The sequence below is a fragment of the Hippocampus bargibanti genome, linkage group LG14 (assembly GCF_051943395.1).
Source record: "Hippocampus bargibanti isolate YZ-2025 linkage group LG14, ASM5194339v1, whole genome shotgun sequence".
In the NCBI taxonomy this organism is placed as follows: Eukaryota; Metazoa; Chordata; class Actinopteri; order Syngnathiformes; family Syngnathidae; genus Hippocampus; species Hippocampus bargibanti.
In genome coordinates, this window is record NC_142747.1 from 16344570 (window position 1) to 16359481 (window position 14912).

Here is a 14912-nt window from a genome sequence, read left to right on the forward strand (position 1 = left end):
ACACATAACTCTTATATAAACGTGCAGGATACACACACTTGGACCCAATTTGCTAAATACGCTGACATTGCAAGATGAATACATCTAAGGCCAAAGAAGTCAAGTCAACAGGGGAGTGGCCTCGGATGCAAGGTCTGTTGATAATCTTGAGCATGCACAATTCTCGGAAGGATTAAAGTGCGTGCGTTCTTTGTTTTTTCATTCTTAAAAGTTTCCAGCAATTCTCTTTGTAATTGATGTTGCTTCTGCTTTTTTTTATAGAGGTGGGCAAAATTTAACCAAAACATGTATTCCTGGCATGAATAATGATTCAATTAATCACCATCATAACAATGAGCTTTCATGGGTCATTTTAAATGGATTTATTTTCAAATTACTGTACAGAAATACAACATGAACAAAATGATTCATTCGAAAAGCTTTTTTTAACTCATTCACTGCAATTCCCGAATTTATTCGGGAATTGAAAAGCACGACGTGGAGCGCTATTCCTGAATTTGTTTGGGTTTTAGCTTTTGTTGCGGGGGTGCCGATAACGCGCTGCTTTTTGCCCTTTGTGCAGCCACCCCCATTTCAAGCACAGATAACTCCAGACCCATATAATTTAGGAATTAACTATTTTTTTTGATGAAAGAAGACAGTCTATGGTTTCTTACGCTGCATTGAATGTTTATGTAGTCCTAAAACTCAATATTCTGTGGGTCCTGCAATTTGAGTGAAAATGACAAAAGCCCTGGCACTGGAGTGGACACATTTTTTTGCACATCGTCTGGCAGTGAATGAGTTAAAAAAAAATAACACTCAGTCTAAAAACTATTTAAAACTAACTAAATTCAAATTCTATACAAAACTAACTCAAATTAAAAATTTTCAAACTATTACAGACACTCCCCAATTTACGAACAAGATACGTTCGTAAGGTGAATTTGTTCATAAGTTGATTCAGTGCTATATTTTGTAAGGAATGTATGTTTAAGGCTTATATAAGTAACCTGTATTGGTTTGTACTGAAAAAATAAACGTTTAAGAAAATATATGCTCTATAAAGGTATGTACAGTGAGACCTCAACTTACAAACACCTTAACTTACAAACTTTTCGTCTTACAAACGTCAAATTTCTGAAAATTAAACCTTATAATAAGCACTATTTTCATAATACACACCCACCACGGCTGGCGGAGTGATCTTCGGCGGAAGCACACGACCGAACAGCACCAGAGGTTAAGTTACCAACAGTCCTTACGGAAGGTGACTCTCCTTCCATAAGCCATCAACGACCATCAAAAAGGTAAATAAAACTTTATTTACTTTATTTAACAGCACTAATTAATGCGCCTCATTAATGCACTTCTCTTTCCAGACAGCAATTCCCTTTGACCTTCGACCTCCAACTCCATTCCATCAAGCCATAAATGACCATCACAAATGTAAATAAAGTGACTTTATAATACAATTCAGTGTATTTCTTTCATTACGATACAATAGCACATTTATTATACATAGAATAAGGTATGTTGTGTGTAGTTTTAAGGCTTATTTAGTTGACAAGTATATTTTATGGAAACCCGGGAACGGATTATTCCCATTTTAATGGTTTCCTATGGGAAAATCTTTTTTGAGATACACACCTTTCGCCTTACACACTCTGTCTGGGAACCAATTAAGTTCGTAAGTTGAGGTCTCACTGTACATGTACAACTGGAGAGGATACGACATATTACTACAAAAATGTTCGTATGTACCGTTGTTCGTAACTCAAATGTTCGTAAGTAAGGGAGTGACTATGACCTACTTTAACGCCTTCAATGAATTAAACAATAACACCACACTGCCACTAGATAACACCAAAATACATGTATACCTTTTTTTAGCCAATAACAGAAGACATGTTAAATAAAAGAACATTATACGATACATGAATTGACAAGGTATAAAAACTCAATTTAAGATAGAGCACAAAAGTCACTAAGCTTCCTCGTCTTCACATGTGAAGTCTCACATCCGTCTGCATTGCCCTCGTGTTTATTATCTTCACCATATATAACGGTCTTGCCTGGCGGGATGTTATTGATCAGCTCGTAGAGGGTGAAGATGCAGAAACAGATCTCGTCATAGGCAGTCCTGGCGCCGCACTCCAGCAGGCAGGCAAAAGCCACAGCGGGAGGGGAGCCATACAACGGGGGCAGCTCCACATATGCCAAGTCGGAGTAGGCGCACGGACCCTCGTAGATCACCCATGGCCCGCACCAGCTGTCAGGATCGCGGGGGTAAAGACTCAAGAAGACACCTAGGTCCTTCCGTGCGCTGGTCTTTGTAGGGTGGGAGTATACCACCCATGTAGGGGAGAGAAAATCTGGCGATGTTGATGGGATGATAGAGGTCAAATCATGTCTGGAGGACTGGGTGAGTTGGCGTAAGCGTAGATCAAGATCTAAATGTAGCGGAGCTGGGAAACCTACCACGCTACCGTGACAACCATTCCGAGGCTCCACCAACCGCTGAACCAGTTGACCCTCCTGAAAAGTGGTTCCGTTATCCAGACTCAAGGCCTGCACCCGGAACCCTAGCCTGCTGCGTGCATTGCAATACAAGAAGTTGCTCCCGTCCTCCTCATCTACTGATACCACCTGGCACTCCACGCTCTCCGGGCTTGGGATGGTCTCCCCGAAACGCCAAGTTCGACCATGGGTGTCGCTGTGGAAACAGAAGGAGCGCGGGGATGTCTGGCATAGCTTTCCAAAGCACTGCTTGCACTCGATGTGGTAGGCGTAGGCGGGGACAAGGAGGCGACCGGACTTGAGCTGGATGCCATGACCTGGGCCTAGCGCAAAGGTGGCCCATTCTAGAGAATGGAGCCAGGAGTTTTTGGGGTAAAAAAAAAGACTGAAAATCAGCACATTACGATGAAATTCGTGGTTTTGACAGGAAATATGGACTAGGAATACTGTAAATGCTGCTGATAAATTTGTTTATCACTGCTATCCCGTAGTTGACCAGCAGATGGCTGTGCTTTATTTTCTTGACATTCATTGCATTGGTTTGTTTACACTTCCGGTACAGGTTTTACTTTCCGCACTTCTTAAGTTTCATTTTCACCGAGAAGACGGCGAGAACGGACATGCTTTATCGCTGTACTGTTTAGCAAGGAAAAGATAAAAAAGGACAAAAATCAAAACTTCCATTTCGGACGGAAAGCGGGCAAAGTGGTTTGTACAATTTTATTGCATACGTTTTATTTCATTGATGTAAACTCCAAATGTTTGTGTAAATAATAGCTATATTATTATACTTGTTTGTAGTTCTACGGTGGTGTGAAATCACACTAAAGAATTAACCATCAGTACAAAGAACCGGAGTATTCTGTTTCGAATGGAAGCACAGGTACTGTATAATACTTTATTTTTCTTCGCGGCATAGTGGTTGACTAGATAGCATGACCGCATCACAGTGCAGAGGTGCATGGTTCCTGTGTGGAATTTAATAATAATAATAATAATAATAATAATAATACATTGTATTTATAAGCGCCTTTCAAAACTCTCAAGGTCACTTTCCAGTCAAAGGATGACTTTCTGTGGGTAAGTAGCGGTAGCCACACGCGCCAGCGTTCACTCAACCCGGAAGTAACTCAAATAGATAGAAAGCTAGCTAAGAGATAGCTAATAATAATAATAATATTTAGATGTTCTCCCTGTGAAAAAAGCATAATAATAATAATGCATTTCATCTATAAGCGCCTTTCAAAAACAGGATAAGAACAAAAAACATTTTTTGTAATGTGTCCAATGAAGATGTACTTTAACTCATTCACTGCCATTCACAAATTGCTTCAGAATTGAAAATATGACATAGACCGCCATTCCTGAATTTTTTTTTTTTTCTTGTTTGGGTGCTGACAAAGATTGCCAGAGGCCATGGCCTCTGGCAATATTTTTCCCTTCCACAAGGGGCAGCATTTCTCTTATTTCCATGTTAACGCGTTCCAGCTTCAGCTATAGTTAAAGCGCTATATAAACCAAGATGTATGTATAGCATTGTACTTTGGACAGCTGCCCTCATTTCAAGCTTTCAAGCCGACCCATATAATTTAGGAATTAACTATTACTTTCTGATGAAAGAAGAGAGTCTGAGTTTTCTTATGCTGTATTGAATGTTTGTGTAGTCCTAAAACTCAATATTCTGTGGGTCCTGGAATTTAAGTGACAATGACAAAAATAAGTACTGGAGTGGACACATTTTTGCACATCTGGCAGTGAATGAGTTAATTTCGAACAGATTTTTTTTTTATGAAAAAGGAGGTGTCGGACCTTTGAGGGTGTCACCTATGACCTGCTGCGTGAGGTCAGTGGCTGGACTCCACGTGACACCTTTGTCCGTGCTGGAGATGTAGCAGAGGCGCGTTAAGTTCTTCCCCGTGGCCAGCTGGAAAGACTCGGTGGTGTGACCCAAAATGGCGATGAAGAACAGGAAGAGGGTATCTGTGAAGTCATCGTACACCGGGCACGGGTTCATCGAGCGGTGGCCCGGCAAGTAGGCCGTTCCAAGTGCATTCATGTCTTCCCACTGGAAATAAAGAGGAAGATTCCATGTAATAACCTATTATTGTTTTTTTTGGTTATGGGACAATGTGACCTGCTCCATGTTTAAAGGACAACCGACGTCTCCAGACAAGTTGTGTCCATAATTTGTAAAATGGCTTCAAATGACTTCTACTGAGCGTATTTTACAAAGATTCCACCCCATATCGCTACATTTTACATCTTAAGACTCGCGCGGAATTTTCAGGAAGTCTTGTTTTTGAGTTGGTGACGAGTCCTCACGTTACGTCACTGAAGGAACGCCCCTGACCGAAAAAAGGACACATTGTAGCAGTCCTTCCATGACGTCAATGCATTTTGCTGCACTTTGTTTGGTCTGAAAACTTTGTGTAGCACCCAAAAGAGGCAGAAGATGGCAACAAAGCTCTGTGTAAGGAATTAATCAGGCCGTTTCCACGGAGCTTTGTCGCCATTTTCTGCCTCTTTGTGGTGCTACATTTCCCGCCCCCAGATACCTCAAAATAGCACGGAATAAATTCTTTAATCGATTGCAAACATGTATGCTTTCCTCTTCAGAACTATTTGAATCATATTCATAACTGGATGTGTAACAAGAAAGCATATTCTCCGAATCTGAAGCTATTGTTTTGATTCTCCGGGGCGGGACTTTCTGAAAATGCCAAATTCGCAGCTCAATTTTTTGCAGATTTTGGACACTAAGTCATTTTTATTGGTGTTTTGCATTTGACTAAAAATATCATACTGCGTGTTTTGGGTATTTTAGATGCTGTAAAACATTTTCTGATGTCAGTTAGGAAACAAAAAAGTGATGTCGGTTGTCCTTTAATCATTCCCAGTGGAATCCCAGTGTACATTTCTCACCTCAACATAGTTCCTGTAGAAAGTCCCTCTCCTCATAACCAACAGGTGAGCTTGGGAGTCAGCTGGACTGAGCCTCTCTTCGCAAAAGGCCAGGAAGGAGCTGCTTTGGGGCAGGTAGAGCAACGCCGGTACTCGGTAGGTCACCCCATTCGATTCCTTGCGGAAAAGCACTGACCTTGCTGGGAAATAAGGCGCTGTCATCGTGCTTGAGACAACTGTAATTGGAAAGAGTTGTATTTTCATCACTGAAATTTTAAGACACTTCTTGTATTGATGTCATTGTAAATTATTTATTGGGGTCATACTGCTACTTCCATTTTGCATCCAATTTTGTGCAAAAAAAAGATTACCTACATTGAGCTGCTGCTATGTGGGAAGGCATCTGTGGCTGCGTGATGTTCAAATGGGCTTTTAGTTGAGTGTGTTTTTTTGGATAACTGGGGTCCCCTCCCTTCCCTGCGGCCTATTCAACACAGCAGCTTCGTATGCTTTTTACTGACCTAGAAATAGACCACACTCATCAAGTCTGCAGCTTTGGATGAATCAGCGGAGAGCAGCCATTGTGGAGATGAAAGGTCATGGATGTTTTTGAGGCATGCTGAATAAAGATTGGACGAGCATGACCCCACTGCAAGGGTTTTGTTTTTTACGTTGTCCACAAACACGAGCTGTGGTAAACACTATATTCCCAAATTTGCATCATATAAAGACAAATTTATTTTTATTTTTATTACTGTTATATTATTATTACTGTTATTATTACTGTTATTATTGTATTTTTATTATGATTATTATTATGATTACCACCTGGCTGGCTCTCTAATTGCTATCAATTAGCTGGCCGGCTCGCTAGCTATCTAGCTGGCTATCTATTGGATTTGCCTTTATTAGTCTCAGTGGAGAAATTTACATTTCATATTATATATTTCTAACTAATACTAATATATATATATCATATATTGGTTATACGGCTATCTAGCTACCTAGCTAGCTGTCGATCTATTAGCTATCTATTGGCTATCTGTTAGCTAGTTAGCTTTCTATCTGTTTGAGTTACTTCCGGGTTGAGTGAACGCTGTCGCGTGTGCCTGCCGCTGCTCACCCACAAAAAAATGTATCCTGTGACTGAAATGTGACCTTGAGAGTTTTGAAAGGCGCTTATAAATGAAATATATTATTATTATAACAATTGAAGATATTTTTCATAAATAATTTTACGAATCTATTTGTATGAATATAATTATATTTACAAAAATATGAATATCTTTTTTTTTGCTTTTGAAACATTCAAAATGTATGTATATTTCTTGTAGGTATGCCTTTCAAAAATATTGTATGTACTGTATATGAAAAAAAATCACTAAGTGTGTTATTTTTTTGTAAATATCCAATTTGCATTTTTGAAATATTCTAATATGCAGTTATTTTTATTTTTGAAAAATCAGGGAAAATATATATTCCGGTTATGTTTCTTACTTGTTAGTATGTTTTTTTATTGATATAAAAAATAGCACTGGAAATATTTGGCCAATTTTTACCTTTAAAAAGTGTTAAAAGTAACATCGGAAAGAGTTACGGTGTGTTTCTGACGTGTTCTCTATTTTTTAGCAATAAAAAACACGTATAAAAATATTTATTCGGTAATATTTGTACTCGAATTAATATTTTATATGCCTCAGTCTTTTAAATAGTATCGTTAGAGAATTTGCGACAAGGACGTAAATTAGGACGTTTTAAATGAATGCCAGAAACAGCGCCTGCGTGTGACGTCATCAGTATGCGACTGCAACACTCACGTCGGTTATGAGAGTGGAAACCACGTACCTTGTTTAATATTTGCATGTCTTATCTAATGAATGGGTATGGCTACTCGGAACAATTGTAATGAAATGGAAAGCTAAAGATTTTTAGCTTATATACTTTTTTTGTTCCGTGTGTGAGGATCTTCTAAGCAGTTATTTCTACGTAAGTACACTGCCTGAATATCGTGTGTGCGTGGATCGATTGATTTAGCAAACCGTCATTTGGTTACAAATAATACAAAAATTGACAGTCGTCGTTTTTTTGGGACAGAGTAATATACGGTAATAATAATAAGATACGATATATAAGATAAGGTGAGCATAATATCAAAGTGTTTTTTTCTTCTGGTAAATTGACAACACTACAGTCACAGACAAGCATAGGTACTATAATAAAAAAATATAATCACAAATACAATGCAATAAATAAAATACAATTACATACACAGACATTTTCAGTGGTGACTCAATTGCTTGTGGGATTCATCCTTTCACATCTGGCTCAGTTCTTACAGATGATACATTTACTTAAATTTGTTCAACGCCATTCTCCCCCCGTAGCATGGCTAAGCTGTGGCGTGGGGGCCACTCCACGGCTATCTTGTGTGTGTCCGCGTCCCCGGGCCCCGAGGGACTTATCGCCTCAGGTTCAGAAGGAGGGGAAGTCGCCATTTGGAGTCAAGAAGGATGTGTCCTCGGTCGCTTCAACCTGCCAGGGGAGGAGGACTGCACCAGCGTGGCATTTTCTCCCATGGCACCACACCTCCTTTACGTTTCTCATGGCCACACGGTGAGCTCGCTCGACCCAAGGAACCTCAATGGCACAGTAGAAGAGTTTGTCGGTGTTGGGGAGGAAGAAATCAACGCATTAGCGTTGAACGAGAGCGGTTCGACTTTGGCGCTGGCCAATGATTCGGGGGCTGTGCGGATACTGGAGCTTCCTGGGGGTAAGGTATCCAGGACGCTTCGCAGACACACCAACATCTGCTCCTCCGTAACTTTTAGACCGCACAGACCCAACAACGTGCTGTCTGCTGGACTGGACATGCAGGTTAGACCATTACACACAATAACAGACAAGACAGTTACACGTTTTTTTTCTTTACCTTGATACACCAACATTATGATTTAAACCAGGGGTGTCAAAGTCGTTTTTTGCCGCGGGCCACATTGTAGTTATGGTTTCCTCTCGAGGGCCGTTATGAATTTGGGGAACCCATTAGAATGTTTAAATCTCTTCAAATATTACATATAGAGCACACAGCAAATTAATGAATAACTCGTTTTCAAATCTGAAGTCAAGAATAATGACTTTTATTGTGGTTGACATCCAAAAATATGAAATTTTGGCTCAGGTTTTAGCAATCATCATGGAATTTAACACGTTTGATTTGCTTTCGCGGGCCGAAAAAAAATGATGTGGCGGGCCGGATTTGGCCCGCGGGCCTTGACTTTGACACCTGTGTTGTAGTAGGATGATTTGCTAGCAGTTTGTACAAATACAAATTTGACACTTGAATTTCGAAAGGTAGTCGATTTCATGCCACAAAAAAAATCATGTTACATTTTAATTCAATTATTACTGTGGATAAAGGCAAAATGTTGAATGTAATTGTGCAGAATAACAAATGTGAAACTTTTCATTTTTAATCTTCAGGTGATGCTATGGGGTCTGCAGAAGACACGACCCATTTGGACCCTTAACCTCCAGGACATCATGGATGAGGAAGACAACCACCAGCAGCGTCCCGGTCAGCTTTTTAACCCTCCGTTAGCCCATTGCGTCTCCGTGGCCAGCTGCGGAAACATTGTAGCTTGCGCCGCCGAGGACGGCCGAGTGCATCTGATGCGAATAGGCGGTGGCTCCAAATTGGAACAGCAAGGGTCATTCAAGGCCCACCGCCAAGGTTCTTCCCAAGCTCATTTCATCCCGTTCCTCTGTCACCCATACTGGCTGGCCACAGGCGGCAATGACGGCCATGTGGCTCTGTGGGATGTTAGTAAACACCCCGTGGTGACTCCTGAGGCTAAAGTCAAGGGTGCGACCGCGCGTAAGAAGAGCAAAAATAAGGCCAAGACAAAAGGACAGGATGTGGGAGAGAAAAATGAGGTGGCGGATAAGTCTGGACCCAAAGTGAAGATCGACCACGGTGACAAAGTGAATTGGTTGTGTCCTGCTTTGCTCAAAGGCACAGCCAGTTTGCTTGTGGCTGATCAGAGCTCGAGTTTAACCGTCTATCCGCTGCCTGAAGCTTAAATGATGCCACTTTACTCACAAATCCATTTCAATAACAGTGTGTCACAATGTTGAATGACCTAAGACATTGTGGTGCAGATAAAGCGTTGATCAGACCTCTAGTGATGTTTTTCCCTTCCGCGAGGGGGCAGCATTTGCCTTTTGTCCACGATAGCGCTTTGTTCCAGCTTCAGCTGTTGTTAAAGCGCTATATAAACCATTATGTATGTATTACATCGTATTTTGGACAGCTGCCCTCATTTCAAGCTCATATAACTCCAGACCCATATAATTTAGGAAATACCTTTTTTTTCTTATTCGGGGTTATGTTTTTGTTGTGGGGGTGCTGATAAAGTGCTAGTCTGCTAGTGCTAGCCTCCGGCAATGTTTTTCTCTCCCTCGAGGGGGCAGCATTTGCCTTTTGTACAGCTGCCCCCATTTCAAGCTCATAACTCCAGAACCATATAATTTAGTGGTGAAGCATCATAGAAAATCGATGTTATTAGACTAATGACATCGCTTTTACAAGTAACTAATTGTACTTTTTGACAATCGATCTCATGTGTCTTCTTCTTGATGGTTACAATTTTTTTTTCTCATCACGTGAATTGTACATTTTATTCTAGTGATAATCTGAAACGAGTACAAAAAAAAACATTTCCTGTAGGGGAAATTTGTATACAGTAAAGTCTCGTTATATCGATATCGGTTATATCGATAGTACTGCTTATTACGATACTACAGTAAAGTCTCGTTATATCGATATTCAAGGGAGTCCGAAAAAATATCGATATAACCGGGACTATCGATATAGTGTTTTCTCCGTGCGTGCACAGAAATAGTATCGATATAACCGGGACTATCGATATATCCGATATCGATATAACAAGACTTTACTATATTTCTATGAACACAAGGAGAAAATTTACATGCCGCAGGATCGGATATATCGATAGTCCGGTTATATCGATATTTTTTCCCACTCCCGAGAATATCGATATAACGAGACTTCACTGTATTTGTCACCCAGTCCTAATGAATCTGTGGGTGACCTGTTTGTTTGGCTCGACAAAATAAACTTGGAAATAAAACAAAACCCACATGGACAACCAAAAAACACCATATTAGTACCATTTTGTACGAGCAAGAATTTTTATTAGTCTGTTTTTGAAGGAATAAATTATGACCTGTCATTACAAATGCATTCTTCACAACAATCTCATCCATTCAAAACTGCTCTAAAGCAAAACATTTGTCATTGTATCAGAATAAAAAGGCACACGGGTTCCTTTCCATGATGACCCGACAGCTTCTTTGCCCGTGATTTCTTGAAGCTGTCCAAAATGTATGTTTTTGCATAACCTGAGCTTATTTAAAACGGTGATGGTTGACTATTAGATTTGCACTTCAAAACAATCAAACGGTATTCATTTCATGAATCTCAATCCATTCTGGCAAATTGGACTTTGACAGTCTTGATTTGACTGAATGATTGAGGGAGTGGTCGTCTTTTGATGTGTAGTGAAATTGTTTACTTCAATGTGGATGGTGGCTGCCAGTGAGTTCCTCCACTTGTTTTTTTTTAACCCATCACAGTTTCGCCAAACTCTTCTCCAAAGCCTGGATATCAGCCTCGGCCTCTTCACCTTTGGCTCCTCGTGCGCTGCACTCCAGGAATTCGATTTTAATGGGCAGCTGACTAAATTCAAAGTCCTTGCCTTTCTTTCCCAAGTACACGCTTCCACCTCCCGAACCGTCCTGGGAGCTCAGAGCTGCCGAGCGAGTCACCCGCAGTGTGTTCCTATGACATACCGAGGGGTCATATTCAGCAAAATGTCTTCTAAACAAATAATTATGTCTCAACTAAATACAGTGATACCTCTGTTTACGAACCCCCTTGGCAAACGAACTTTTCAGTTTACAAACGTTAAATTTATGAAAATTTTACCTTGTCATACGGACTATTTTTCGGGATACACACGGAGCTGCCACAATAAGTGAGGTATCGTTCGCAAATGAGCCCGTTCTCCTAAAAGAAAATGGCAGCCGGCTTGTTTTGGTCCTGTATTCCCCGCCCCCAGTCGTCGGTTAAAGCCACGAGATTGGTCAAGAACGCAGCAGTGAGGGGGGAAGGGGTTTACAGCCAGAGAGAGTGAAGCCATTCTCCAAAAAAGAAAATGGCTGCCTGCATTTTTTTGTCCTCTAATCCCCGCCCCCAGTCTTCGGTTAAAGCCACGCGATTGATCAAGAACGTAGCAGTAAGGGGAGGTGGTTTAAACATTAACGAGACAGGCAAACAACAGTGAGAGAGTTTCAACTTTGATAGGCAGAGTGTAGACTGCAAGGTTAAAATATCCCATCAATCAGGCTCCACAAGCAACCTGCACAAGCCACCTGCAAAAAGCTATCAACCCAGCTAAACAGAACACAACTGATGAGGAACTAGACACAATTATCACAGAGAAAGCACCTACAAGGGATCATTTCTCAAGATGGTGAAAGAAGGCTACGTTCCACATCAAGTGTTTAATGCTGAGGAAACCGGCCACTCCATTCCATCAAGCCATCAACGACCATCACAAATGTAAATAAAATGACTTTATTATACAGTAGTTTATTTCTTTATAATACCGTAGCACATGTATGATACATACAATAAGGTATTTTGTGTAGTATTAAGGCTTAGAAAGTTAGAAAGTAGAAAATTATGTTTTATGGGGACGTGGGAACGGATTATTCTCATTTTAATGGTTTCCTACGGGAAATTATTTTTTGGGATACACACTTTTCGCCTGGGAGCCAATTAAGTTCATAAGCCAAGTTATCACTGTACTGTTGGTTACTCACAATTCCTTTTCCAGTTGCTGCTGAATCAGTTTGGCTGACTTTGCCATGGTGATATCTGTCAAGGAAAAATATTTGTTTATTTATCGGAGTAAGTTTGCAGGGGGAAATGAAGATTGTTCAGTACCTTGTTTGTTGCACGCAACCAGAAATGTGGGGGCGTTTTTACAGAGCACGGCATCCGTCAGAAGAACATACATAAACTCAGCAACGTCTCTCACTTCCTTCTGGAAGATGGCGCTGTCCACTACGAACACAATAGCTCTGGAGAAAGTCGAGTTTGTCAACATTATGTGGTTAAAATAGCCATTGGAATTCCCAAGTAATGTAAATTCATTCAATTTGTTGCTCATTGATGAGCCAGACATTGATTTGAACCAAAACGGTCAATTTTAGCTGTCCTGTATTTCTTGATCTGTTGTATATTTAGACAGAATTATACCAGTGACATTAGTGACACACCTAACAACTCTTTTAAAATTGTGAATTAATGCACAGTAGCTATCCTTGAAATCAAAGATGTCATATCCTCACCTGGCTGCTGATTTGAACTTTTCCAAATATTGTGAACGCAAACTGTCATGACCCGGCAGGTCTATCAGAGTCCAGATAGTGTTCTAAAGAGGGGGAAAAAGAGAGGGAAAAACAGGTTAAGTCATTGCAATAAACAACTGAGACACCAAGAACTGGATAAAAACTAACACCCGGGAGAAGTCGCACTTTCTAGATAATTCACCAATACAGTGATACCTCGGTTTACGAACGAGTTGGCTTACGAACTTTTCGGTTTACGAACGTTACATTTATGAAAATTTTACCTTGGCATACGAATTTTTTTTCGTACACGGAGCTGCCTCAATGAGTGATGTCATTCGTGAACGAGCCCGTTGTAATAACAAAACGGCAGCCGACTGTTTTTGTCCTCTATTCCCCGCCCCCAGTCTTCGTTTAAAGCCACATGATTGGACGCAGCAGTGAGGGGGGGGGGGGGGGGGTTTAAAAATTTAACAGGCAGACGACAGTGAGAGAGTTTCAACTTTGATAGTTCAAAGGCAGAGTGTAGACTGCAAGGTTAAAATATCCCATCAATCAGGCTCCACAAACAACCCGCACAAGCCATCTGTACACTTGATGCAAAAAGCTATCAACCCAGCTAAACATCAATATCAGTATCAATAATTAGCTATCTAGCTGGCTATCTAGCTATTAGCTTTTCTAGCTGGCTATCTAGCGAGCTATCTGGTTCGCTATCTAGCTGGCTATCGAGTGAGCTATCTGACTGGCTATCTGTATGGCTATCTGGCTATCTAGCTATTTAAAAGCTTTTCTAGCTGACTTTATTATACAGTACAGTTTATTTCTTTAGTTATAATACCATAGCACATGTATTAGACATAAAATAAGGTATATTTTGTGTAGTTTTAAGGCTTAGAAAATTAGAAAGTAGAAAATTATGTTTTATGGGGACCTGGGAATGTATTATTCTCATTTTAATGGTTTCCTATGGGAAATGAATTTTTGGGATACACACTATGTCTGGGAACCAATTAAGTTTGTAAGCCAAGGTATCACTGTATATAAAAATTACACCAAGCCATTGTCACTTATTTTCAATATCAGATTGTGTTACCTCACTGTCATTCGGTGACTGAATTACTGCAATGAAAAAAAAAAAGATAAAACTCACCCTTTCATGTTTCACTTTATAGGGAGCACTGCTGTCTGTAATGGATGTCTGGGTTTTCTTAAACTTCCCAGAGAGCAGCTGAAAAAAAAAAAATCAAGCATTAATATTTTAAACTTATGTCTCGTGCCACCTCGAAGCATTGAGCGGGTGATGCTATCCACTTACTCGACTGAAGAGAAGAGTCTTGCCCGCGTCGCACAGCCCGACTAGCAGCACCGCACTTTGGACTGTTTTACTGGTCAAAAAGTATTTGAGAAAAACTGCAAAAGGCGAACAAGAAGGGATTCATTGTGAAGCTTTTACTCAAGCAGAAAGAGCAAACAAGTGCAAGAGGCGAAAGCATAAACCCTTAGCTTTCTCAGTTCAACGTTCATCAAAGAGGACAAGCATTTACATTAGCAAACATTAACAAATTAACGCAGTGTTAAAAGTTAAACTTAGATTTAAACGCGCCAGCTTCATTAGCATTAGCTTGCTAGGCTATGGTTAGCATGCTAACATCCATGATGCGAACGCACCACAGGTGATGATCACAACCGCTAATGCGACGAGGACCCCAATAAGGAAAATCTGATCCTGGTCTTCCAATTGCTGTCGCACGGATTCGATGTACGGCTCCAGTGAGATCCCCGAATCGGTATTGTCGTCCATGATGCCGTCGATATCGACCTCCACGGATCCGTTCGCCCGATGAAGCTAAATGAACGTAAGGACTCAACAAAGTGGGACACGTCTGCTTGTTCAGAAAAGGACTGTACTGACGCCATTCTACCTCTTGATGACGCTGCTTACCAACACTCACACTCGTTGAAGATGAATTGAAATTGGGATGTAAATATACAGTATGTTAATCTTACTTTTCATATTTAACACCACTAATATGTTGTCGTTTTACTAAATCACGCAATTAATACACATTTGT

The 14912-nt window shown here is 40.5% G+C and overlaps 3 protein-coding genes across 6 annotated transcripts; 1 reads left to right on the forward strand and 2 right to left on the reverse strand.

Annotated features, from left to right (window-relative positions):
* Nucleotides 1-1671: 1671 nt before the first annotated feature.
* Nucleotides 1672-5678, reverse strand: neu4 (sialidase 4). The gene is made up of 3 exons (XM_089014601.1): nucleotides 5422-5678; nucleotides 4309-4564; nucleotides 1672-2843 (listed from the first exon to the last, which is right to left on the reverse strand). The coding sequence occupies exons 1-3, from the start codon at nucleotides 5662-5664 to the stop codon at nucleotides 1945-1947; spliced, it is 1398 nt and encodes a 465-aa protein (XP_088870727.1). The 5' UTR covers nucleotides 5665-5678; the 3' UTR covers nucleotides 1672-1944.
* wdr53 (WD repeat domain 53) lies at nucleotides 3074-10760 on the forward strand. 4 transcript variants are annotated; one of them, XM_089014596.1, is made up of 4 exons: nucleotides 3074-3207; nucleotides 3301-3382; nucleotides 7785-8274; nucleotides 8881-10760. In XM_089014596.1, exons 3-4 carry the CDS (start codon nucleotides 7786-7788, stop codon nucleotides 9478-9480), a joined length of 1089 nt encoding a protein of 362 aa, XP_088870722.1. In that variant the 5' UTR covers nucleotides 3074-3207; nucleotides 3301-3382; nucleotide 7785; the 3' UTR covers nucleotides 9481-10760. The 4 variants fall into 4 exon arrangements, 3 of the variants coding, with proteins under 3 accessions (XP_088870722.1, XP_088870724.1, XP_088870723.1); XM_089014598.1 differs by lacking the exons at nucleotides 3074-3207; nucleotides 3301-3382 and adding exons at nucleotides 4451-4589; nucleotides 5467-5556; XR_016117248.1 differs by lacking the exons at nucleotides 7785-8274; nucleotides 8881-10760 and adding an exon at nucleotides 4297-4435.
* Nucleotides 10588-14740, reverse strand: srprb (SRP receptor subunit beta). The gene is made up of 7 exons (XM_089014600.1): nucleotides 14509-14740; nucleotides 14156-14250; nucleotides 13991-14068; nucleotides 12838-12920; nucleotides 12431-12567; nucleotides 12307-12361; nucleotides 10588-11260 (listed from the first exon to the last, which is right to left on the reverse strand). The coding sequence occupies exons 1-7, from the start codon at nucleotides 14639-14641 to the stop codon at nucleotides 11050-11052; spliced, it is 792 nt and encodes a 263-aa protein (XP_088870726.1). The 5' UTR covers nucleotides 14642-14740; the 3' UTR covers nucleotides 10588-11049.
* Between the last annotated feature and the right edge of the window lie 172 nt (nucleotides 14741-14912).

What these genes read in the sequence shown, in the direction of transcription:
- wdr53 (XM_089014596.1), top strand. Translation starts at nt 7,786, where the DNA reads ATGGCTAAGCTGTGGCGTGGGGGCCACTCCACGGCTATCTTGTGTGTG. An exon ending in CTGCTGGACTGGACATGCAG is followed by an intron (nt 8,275 to 8,880) that starts GTTAGACCATTA and finishes TTTAATCTTCAG; the next exon opens with GTGATGCTATGGGGTCTGCA.
- neu4 (XM_089014601.1), bottom strand. Translation starts at nt 5,664, where the DNA reads ATGAAAATACAACTCTTTCCAATTACAGTTGTCTCAAGCACGATGACA. An exon ending in TCTACAGGAACTATGTTGAG is followed by an intron (nt 4,565 to 5,421) that starts GTGAGAAATGTA and finishes CTTTATTTCCAG; the next exon opens with TGGGAAGACATGAATGCACT. An exon ending in CATAGGTGACACCCTCAAAG is followed by an intron (nt 2,844 to 4,308) that starts GTCCGACACCTC and finishes TCCATTCTCTAG; the next exon opens with AATGGGCCACCTTTGCGCTA.
- srprb (XM_089014600.1), bottom strand. Translation starts at nt 14,641, where the DNA reads ATGGACGACAATACCGATTCGGGGATCTCACTGGAGCCGTACATCGAA. An exon ending in GGTTGTGATCATCACCTGTG is followed by an intron (nt 14,251 to 14,508) that starts GTGCGTTCGCAT and finishes CGCCTTTTGCAG; the next exon opens with TTTTTCTCAAATACTTTTTG. An exon ending in GGTTGCGTGCAACAAACAAG is followed by an intron (nt 12,362 to 12,430) that starts GTACTGAACAAT and finishes TTTCCTTGACAG; the next exon opens with ATATCACCATGGCAAAGTCA.